The sequence below is a fragment of the Coturnix japonica genome, chromosome 2 (genome assembly GCF_001577835.2).
Source record: "Coturnix japonica isolate 7356 chromosome 2, Coturnix japonica 2.1, whole genome shotgun sequence".
NCBI classification, from domain to species: Eukaryota; Metazoa; Chordata; class Aves; order Galliformes; family Phasianidae; genus Coturnix; species Coturnix japonica.
Genome location: NC_029517.1, coordinates 27,524,279 through 27,534,364, shown reverse-complemented (window position 1 = coordinate 27,534,364; position 10,086 = coordinate 27,524,279). Strand labels below are relative to the sequence as shown.

Genomic DNA, 10,086 nt, shown 5'->3' with positions numbered 1-10,086 from the left:
TCAAATACATTTCCCCTTACACTTTTACCAGATGAAACTATTTGCTTAACTTGATTTCACTTTTCTACTAGCCCTGGTTGGACAGAACCACACATTTTTATTTTTATTTTTTTTTGGAAATTGCCCACCAGTATTGACACCATCTGCTCCAGGATTCTGTTTTTCTACAATTTTTTTATCTTGGTTTGTATTTCAGCTTTTTGGAGGTTGGCTTAGAAAGCCTGCAAAGCTTCTTTTCATCAAAAGAAATCTTCAGCTGTGAATTTTAAGTGCTACTAAAATACTGTTGGCACATAAAAACTGGACAGGAAAATCATATTTTCTCCAACTACCCATGACTTGCCTGCTTCAAAGACCATTTATCATACCTCTCTGTGACTATGGTCTTTGTCTTTATATCCTAAAGAATGCTGAAATAAGTATTGCATCAACTGTGATATCATGCTTGGGAAAACGCAATTTCCTAAAGGTCACAGGGCCAAAAGGAAATCTTTCTGCTTGGAATGTTTCTGCCTTGGCTCCTCTATAGGTGTCTTCTCAAGCCATTGCAGCCCCTTGTTCATTTGCTTCCTCATACCCAGTTGTCTGATTACCTTACATGCACGGAGATCCCCAAACCGGTCCAACAGGTTCATGCAATTTTGGTCGCTGTATTCATTGCCTCTAAATCTAATTATTTCTAACCCTGAACTTTATCAGAAGCCCTTCCTTTGCCCCCTCCAAGCACATTCAACAGATCTGTCATGTGGCTTGTGAAAGCAGAAAACCTTAAACAGCTCCTGGAAGCGCATAAGGAGAACACATTCTCTTCTTTTCCACGTGCGCCTATCTCTCCTCCCCAGGGCGAAACTCCCACACCACCTCTTCTGGTTTCAGGTGTAATCATAAACCAGCTGAAGGCAGTTGTGGGTAATGTAGTTCCTTCACTCTCTTCTGACTTCTTGCACAAGTGGTGCTAGGTACTTGCTAGACTGCAAATTCCAGCAGGCATTGTTCAGCACCTCTCCGAGACAGACACACACCAGGTGTGCTCTTAGCAGCTAACCCAGCCCTCAGCACGCTGGTATTTTTCAAAGCCAGAGCAAAGAAATAGGTGCTCTTTCAACAGGGCTGATGTCCCGAACCACGGCATAATTTGGATCTAAGTGGAGGATCTTAGTTTCCAGAATGGTGAGTTGTTTTATTGTTTTATTTTTCGTTTTTTTTTTTTTTTTTATATATATATATATATATATATATATATATATATATATGAAGTGTTTGTATGTTTGTATTTAAAGTATTTCTGAGGGTCTGAGATACTGCAATTATTGTTTACTTAGTAGTAAAGCTGCAGTCTGCTATCCTGTTTCTGGCTATAGCTAGTGCCGGGTACCTCTAGAGAAGGTGCAGAACCTTTGTATATTTTGGATTGCATGATACTGTACCCTAAGGTAGTTTAAAATGTATGGAAGAAGGCACTATGCTTGCTAATTGCTGGTGATTGCCACTCCTGAGAGGAAAAATAATACTGAGACCCTAAAAACTTTAAATTAGCCAGTATTAAGCTGACCTTCCATGTCTTTCATCTTTTGTGAAAAAAAAAGCCACTGCTGGTTGGGTGGGCATGTGCTTTTATTTATTGATTTACTTCCTTGTTGTTGCTAGGTTCTGTTTTTTTTTCTCTTTCTGTTTCTGTTTCTCTTTTCTTCTGTATGAACAGAAATATTCCTGTTGATGCATGCAGCAGTTGCTCTGGCCCCAAGCGCTTTGTCAGAGAGAGGTCTGGAACATGCAAGAGGGTGTGCTGAACACCACATCAGCATCTTCATTGTTAACAAGAAAGCTATTAGAAATCAGAAAAACAGAGTTTAAAGAGCATGTATGCTTCTGACATTTAACGTATTTGTTCTGTATTAAAAGGATTCTTGAAAGGTTGTATCTCTGCTGACTGCAAAAAAACTGCTGACAGACCTTGAAAAAACTCTCTCTATGGCTAAAAATATGACAAGTGGAGCTGGCTAGTCTGTTTAAATGAAATAAAATCCCAACCCCACAAACAAACAAACAAAACAACCACACATTTAAATGTAAGACAAGGAAGAAACAGTTTTTGTTCTCTTCCCACCTGTTATTATTGCTCAGCTAGTAACACCTCTGCTTTGATAAAAATTACTCTTTAAAGGAGTCTGTTCAAAATCTTAGAGCTTGAGAATCATTTGGAGGTACATTTACTATGAACCGAAAGTAAGTATCCTCCTGAATAAGTGGGGGAGGGAAGGGATCATTTTTAGCATGCATTGCACAGATTTTGGGAGAAACAAATTGTCACATTGGAAACAACACTCTTCATAGCCCCAAACCGTATTTTTTACAGAGGTTGACATGAAATGCTCCAGTGAAGAACTTACACATTGGAACTAGCTTGATGGTGTCTGTTTTGGATGGGTGACATCCAGGGAGATTTACAGCACAAATAGAAGCTGATTACTGTCTTCCTGGAAGCTGTAAAATTGTGTTGATGTTGAGTACATTAAAAATGAGGAATACCTTCAGTTGTGTCCACTAAACTCTTTAGTTCAACAATATCCTCTGGGAATCTGTTCAACAAGCAATTATATATTGCAGTAAAAGGCTTATTGAGTATTTAAATGTTTGGTTTTAAATGTTATTCTTCTCTGTCTATTTTCTCCTCTCCTCTCATTATGAGAATGGTTAATTGTGTTCAATTGCATGCTTCTGTTACTCAGTTTTCTCTTAACTCTGTCATAGGGACTTTCAGCTTGTGGCCCAAGAATGTTGGTGTTTGGTGGACTCTCTGTGAGGGATTTCTATGAAGGTTTCATAGGGAAAACAAAATTTTGAAATGTACTCTCACATCAGATGCCTTTATTTTCTCTTTTCCACAGTAGATGAACTTTAGAAACTATCCATGTTCATGCTACTGTAAACTTTGGAATGAGTCCCATTTGGGGAAGTTCAGTCTTAAAATAAGAATGCAGAATAGGTGAATGAAACTCCAAATTCACAAAGTGAAAGAATATAAATCATGTTAATGTAAAAACCAAAAGACTGAATCCGAAGAGCCAATCAGTCAATGGAATATGATGGGCACTAAAGGATCTCCTTTATATCTGAGCTATTTGTCAGTGGCATCTGTGGTATGTCAGACTTCTGCACCAGAAACTCTATGCTGTGTACTTGAAGGAAAAAAAAGAGAACATAGTAAGCATAGATCTCTCTGGAACTACAGACGCTTCCACCCCTTCTACTACAAAATACTACATAGGATCCTAAGTTTCCTCCCAGATCCAATGATGGGAAATGGAATGTGGTTGGAAAAACAGAAAGGAGCTGTTTTAACAGTGTCCCTGTCTTGATAATCCCATACCCTGCTGCTATTACACAAAGTTTAGACTGATTTAACCTTAAGTCTCTTTAACTTCTAGAGAAGCATTCTCAGTAAAGCTGAGGTCATATATTCATATGAAACATGTATATGTGTTGGCTCTGTAATATTTTTCCATATTTTCATCTGCTTCTTAGTACAGTCCTGTATCTTATTTGACTTTTTGGCATCTCTGTACTTCAGGCAAACTTGTCCAGAGTCATTAGTAAATTTTTCCTAAGAAACTGAAACTAGTTTAAAACTCAATTCATAGGAACATTTAAAAAGTGTACCTCCAAAAATGCCACTTGATGTTCTTATATGCAGCAAACTTAATCTTATGCTGCTCAAGTTATTAAAATTTCTGGTAGTTCTTTGTAGTTTCTTGGAGCACGAGTAACCAAAATATTTTGCTTTGTGAGCAAACACTTTCAGCTTACTTTTCACTGACCTTGCCTTCCCACCCAACAGAACTTCAGTGAAGTGAGTGTCTACTTCAGTGTCTATTGTGTACTTCAGTGTGCTTAGCCACAGGAGTGCATGCATAAGGAGGAGTGGAAGCAAAGTTGATGCAGGGCTTTGAACCATGAAAAGCTTCAGGAAAGTGAAGCCTTAGAACTTTCAAGGATAATATATTGTACTCTTTGTGGGGGATGGGAAAGGTTTTTAGGTTCCTTTAAATGAATTTCATAGGAGGCATTCACTGTGATGATGGGAGTCCCTTACTTGCACAGCTGAGCTTCTCTGTTTGAGCCAGTCTGCTCAGGAGGAAGCCAGCTATGGATGAAATCTTTCTTACGAACCTGAGGATGCTGCCTTCTTCTTAGTGTATGGGTGACTCTGTTCTGAAACCCAGTGGGCATTTTGGCAGCCTACAACAGGCACTTCTAGATCTTCTGCTCTTAGGATTTGTAGTCCAAAAGACTCTGGATGACAGTTACAGGAATCCTAAATGTAGACAGTTGAATCAGCCATTTTCCTTAGCTGTATCAATGGGAAAAGGATCTTTTCAAGTTCTTAGAGAAAGTATGTTTCCATTGAAGAATTTGAAGTCAAAATGTTCTTTGTATTCCTCTTCACAACATGCCTGAGACACGGGGAGCTGCTATTTTACTTTGGGAAAGGTCTTGCTTTACGTTTAAGCTGCTCTAATGGCTACTTGCTGCTGAACATGGTAGTCCCACTTCTCTCACCTTACTATTACATCCCACAGAGCAGTACAGATAAATACTGACTCATTGGTGCCTGGGACAGCTCACTGTGAGACCAGATAAGTAACAGTAAGGCTGCTGGTTTCTGGAACAGCCAGCCCTGCAGCCAAGTAGCATGCCCAAGAGCAGTCTTAGCCTTAAACACAATTGCCATGTGATCATGTCTCTTGTTTAAGCCTTAAAAACATGACAGATTTGACCTTAGTTCTATCCCGAGCTTGCTCTGAGTACTCTGATGTCCATCCCTCTCTCCATAGAAGCATATAATTCTCACTTGCTCCAAATGGGAGCTCACAAACATTTAAGATGATTCTCAAGTGAAAGAACTGCGCCAAAAGTAATGCCTGCTATTTTGACATGTTGGCCCATGGTGTCAGGGGCAGATGTTGATGCTATGGCAGTAGAACTTGAACCTTCCTGCCAATATTTCTTTATGTTTTGTTACCATGATATAGATGCAGCAGAGGGGCAGTCTGACAGAACGGCATCTGATACGGAAGTGTGGATGAATCAGAGGAATGGAATTAAATTCCTCTATGCAGAAAAAAATGGTACCCACTGACATTCATTGACATCTGCTGAAACTTCCCAGAGACCAAACAGTGAACATGTGGGGTGGTGCATTTCAGCAGCAGTGACAGTAACAGTGGATCACCTCCACTGCCATAGATTCTTAAGGTGTGTGACATGCAGGCTTTTGTTCATTACTGACAAAAATGCATAGCTAAGGGGACGTGACAATACTGAAGAGTAGTGTTTTGTAACTGAGAATTCTCTATCAATAGTGCTATGGCACTCTTTGCAGTTCTTATAGTTTCCATGGTAATAAATAGGAGACATTACTTCTGGAGTGACCTACGTAATGGACTTTTACTTCAGTTTTCACAGAATTCTGGTTAAAAAAATAATGGTATTAATTCTGTTTGTGCTTTTACTTACTAGTCCTACCTGCTAACGGCATTGCTTGCCCACTGTGCCAGTCCTCTTACTGTCACACCAAAGCAAACATCTCCTTGCCTGCTGGCTGCAGTAAGCTGTTTAAGAAAACATTTGTGCGGTGACTTAATGAGTTGTTTGAGTTCCCACCTTAGCCTGGGTCTATCAAGATCAAAACTTTCACCAGTAGGATCAAAACTTGTGATCCATCTCTGGCAGATCCTGCAGTCCAATTTCAGTCCTATGATCTAATTGGGAACAGAATTTGGGTATGTATTTACAAGAAGAAGAAACTGTATTTCTACATGCACTAAGCGGCATAATTAAAAGGAAATGACTTAGCCTGAAATAACCGAGGGGAGGGGTGGGGCCACTGGCAAGACTTTTAGGTGGTTAGCTTTATTCATAGGTGATCTCATGCAGCACTAACTCTGAGCCCTGTAGAAAAGCCTATAGTGTGGTGATCACCTTTTTGAGCTCCTTTGCTCTGATCTGCTTGCCCTAATTTAAGGGTCTCTGTAAAGATGAAGGGTTCAACATATCAGGGAGACAAGAACTCCCTGTTTACTTGTAATGCTGCCCTAATTCCTGCAGCATAATTTGTCACCTGCTGTTCTGTATGAAATTATAGTGCTTTGAACCTGAGTAATGGCTGCTTGCTCTTCTGCTCAGTGTGTGGGTATGTGAAGTTTTTTGACTTTCGATTTGAAACTTGGTCTGTCTAACTCACTTCCAGTAGGTTTTATACTATATATTATAAAAGTGAAATGAGCAATGCAAGAAATACACCCAAGGAAACATCTAGCAGTTCTCACCAGAAGGAGCTTCTAGCTGAAGTGTTCATAAGTGTTCACCCCATCTCTCAAGGGGTGGGAAGAGGACAGCTAAACAAAACCTTACCCTGCACTTTCCATGCATTGGACAAACTACTATGAGCTGGTATGGGGCAAAGTTTCCCAGTCCTGCAGCTAGGTAGTACGTAGGGCTAATTTGTGGGTTACATTAATTCAGTGAGCTAAAAAAACCCACAGATAAACTCCACATAGCTATGAGGACTGTGGGAGAAGCTAGCATGGTAGCTCAGTGGGATAAGTGCTGTTCTGAGGTGCTTTGAAATATTCGAAGGATTCATAAATAATTTAGTTGTAAATCATAATTGGACAATTTTCTTGAAAGCTGCACTTAACAGAAGTTGCATTCACCATCACTACTTTTTGTTTGTTTTCTTTTTTTGTTTTATAAAGTAATAAAGAAAAACAGTGGTGAGTGTGTATAATCTCTCTCTATATTGGTAATTTTCTACAACGTGTTAAACATAACTGCTGCTTTTGATTTCTTCTGATAGCTGAAAAGCAAGGCCAGATGTGCCCGTGCTACACAGCTCTCAGGAGCTGTTTCTAATGCTTGCCTTATTCTTCAGTTAGTTGCCTCTTTAGAGTGTGAGCATTTTGAGATGAAGAATGGCTCTTGTAATACTTACGCAGTGACTGTCAAAGCCCTGTTTGCCATGGTAGCTTTCTTCCCAAGGCACTCAAATGTCCTGTGTTCTGTCACTGGTTTCCTGTGTGTTCTGAGCCAGATTTTTAAGCTCAGTGCTTGTTTATGCAGCTCTTATGGTAGGAGTGGAAGACATGGTAACATGCCTATTGATCTCCTCATGTTTTAGTTTTTGGTCTGTAAACTGGTTTTCTCCACTCCTCCCTCCTACCAGCTTCTGTCTCTGCCCTTCCTTGTCTTGTGCTCCTTGTGACCAGGATGGGCTTACTGTGTATTTGTTTGAAGCTTAGGAGAGGGTTGCTGTTGCAGCTAGGTCTGCCAGGATATAAATGAAAAACTAAACCGTAACCCTCATTCGTGTCCCACCATAATATAAACATCAGCTCTGGGTCTTGAGATTGGATGTCTCTCTAACTGTTCCAAGTCAATAAAAGTGTATTTAGCTTGGCAGAATAATAGTAAGGTGAACGTCTGAGCCCTTGGTTCTGCACAGGAAGAGTAAAGGCAATAAATTTGTTTCTTTTGGCTTTGAAATCTGTGAATAAATCACATCTAGTGATTCTGAAAGTGTCCAACAAATAGACAAGCTGCCAGCTTTTGAGTTTCCGTGCCCATAGTCCTAAAGTCCATGTGCCTCAAGCCCTGTTCCTCTTGGGAGAGGTGGGACGGGTATGTCTGTGTCTTGAGCAGCCAATGCCTTCCTTGGGTTGCAAATCGCTTCTTTCTTAATATGGAGAAAGTGGAGTGAGTGAATGCTCACTCTTCTCCTGCAGGCAAAATGTTCTCTGTGGATTATGCTTTAAGCTTTTTTTTTTTTTTTTTTTTTTTTTAATTGCCAATCTCTAAAGAACGTTAAGACAAAAGTATTTGTGTGCATGTTAGTGATTCAGCATACCTAATGAAGACTACAGGCATTGACTCAGCATTGTAAAGACGTACTAGAATCAGTAGCATGAGATGAATTTAATGATATCACCTAAATAAAATAAAATAATCTGACCTAGCGTACAGAGCAATACAAACTATTCAGTTACACTCAGTCTGCCTTGATAAACATACAGTCATGGTGTAAAGCTCAGGACAGTCTATTGCAGTTCTGAGGATAATAACTTTCACTAAGTTTCATCTAAACTTTGGAAGCAGAACATATCCTTTGTATTTTGACTTCCATATCTCACATTCCTCCTGCTCTCTGTAGTTGATACTTCTTGGTTGGAGAATCTTATGTTCTGTAAATATCTGCTTGTCATCACTGGTGACATGAAAGATGGAAGTCTTCTCTTTTTACCATAACAGGAGACTGAAAATCTCAAATAATAAATGACACAAACACGTTTGCACATGTCTGTAGCAAAGAGAAGTAACAGGAATCTCCAGTCTCTCTGCAGCCAAGGAATAAAATCTCTTAAGCAAAGTAACTTGCTATTACACATCAAGGTGCATGTTTGATGTTTACAAGTTAAATGCTAATATGATAACTGCATGTTTTGACACCTGTATACTTCAAACGAGGAACCCCTGACAGTAATGGCAAGGATATGCATGCAGTGGCAGGAGTGAGTTTCTTGGTCTAATGTCTTTCAGACGCACTGTTCATGTGCTTTGTATGTTGTTCGCTGTAGAAAAATTATAAAATACCAAATTGTATTTAAAAAAAAAAAAAGAAGTTTAATTTCATTTACAGGAATCTGAAGTATTTCTCATAACATGTATTTTTGAACACTTATTATCTGAAGTAGTAGGAGCTGGTTAAAGATGCAAAACTCCAGACTTCCTGCCAAGGAGTGTAATGCTCTAACATCAAAGGCAATGGCCTTATGGTAAAGATGTGGAAGCTTCCTCCCACATTTCAGTTCATGTGGAACAAGGACAGCAAACTTACAAAGATGAAACCAAAAAGATTTCTTTAGGGGTGGCATTTGGAAGGTGTTGCTGCGTAGGCTGAATCCTCAGAGTTAGCACATGGCAGATACCTTCAGGTTCCGAAGTCAGAAATACAAAACTCTAGAAAGCCTTTATAACCATGGTCTGGATTTCAGTTTATACAACTTGTAACCTTGTACCTGGTTTCATTTCAAAGCAAACTTTATTCTGCTATCAATGATCAAACTGAAAATGGGCAACTAGAGGAACTCCAGCTTCATGTAGGCAGTAATCCCAAATGACATGGTCTGTGCTGGTACTTGTGGGATCTTTGTACCCTAGGCTGTTAAGGCATATTTGAAATGGTGGTTCTGTTCTTTCCAGTTTGCTGTAGCCAGTGTATGAGGCACTGTTGTCATTTTCTTCCAGCAGGCAGAGATAGCCACATTTCTGCAAAAACAGTGTCAGAAGAACCTCAACTTAAGGTAGTATAAGAAAACTGCCTTTTAAAATAATATATATGAAATTAATTCATCATCAGTGTTTAAATATCCTAGTGATCCCAGATAAATTTTCTGTAACATTTTCTTGACAACAGTAGGCTGGCAATAGTCTACATAGCTGTTTTACTTCATATGCCAGGTGGTTATTCCTTTTAGTGAATGGAGCATCATGTGGCTGCAGAGGTGGTTTTAGATAGCAAATGAGACACAGGATTTTGCAGTGAGGTCAAAGAACTGCAGCCTTTTAAGACAGTTAGTATTACAAAATACTGAATTTGCTTAGTTTATATGAAGTGAAAGGTACGTTCAGTTTCTATAAAGGTTAAACCAAAACAAAGGGTTGGAACCTAGATTTTCACAAGGCTGGACACTGGCCCAGTCTTGCAGTAGCTGTATTATTACTGAAAATGAGTATACTTTATGTAAAAAATCTTGAACAGGGACAGGGCAGAGAGATGAGATTCTGGTGCTTGACCCGCTGGCCTATGCTCATTCCCTCTGCATCTCTAACACTCACTGCCATAGCAAATGCACCTGTATATAGTTAGGAAGTAAGAAAATAGCAAAAGCTTTGTTATCTTTTTCTTCTCACCACTGACATATCAACCAAAAGGAAGAAAGAAAAAGTGTTTTATTCATGGCAAATGGCATGGAAAAATAGAGCTGAGTAAAGAAAGTTTAATGAATGGGCAGGCAGGCTTCTGTGTAG

The 10,086-nt window shown here is 39.4% G+C and overlaps 1 protein-coding gene across 1 annotated transcript in view; it reads left to right on the top strand.

Moving 5' to 3' along the window:
• The first annotated feature begins 919 nt into the window (after positions 1 to 919).
• The window catches only part of MACC1 (MET transcriptional regulator MACC1), a 34,520-nt gene continuing 25,353 nt past the window's right edge, over positions 920 to 10,086 (top strand). Inside the window, exon 1 of the mRNA XM_015853867.2 lies at positions 920 to 1,170. Coding sequence (XP_015709353.1) covers positions 1,168 to 1,170 — 3 coding nt within the window. The 5' untranslated portion in view covers positions 920 to 1,167. The remainder of the gene's footprint in view (positions 1,171 to 10,086) is intronic.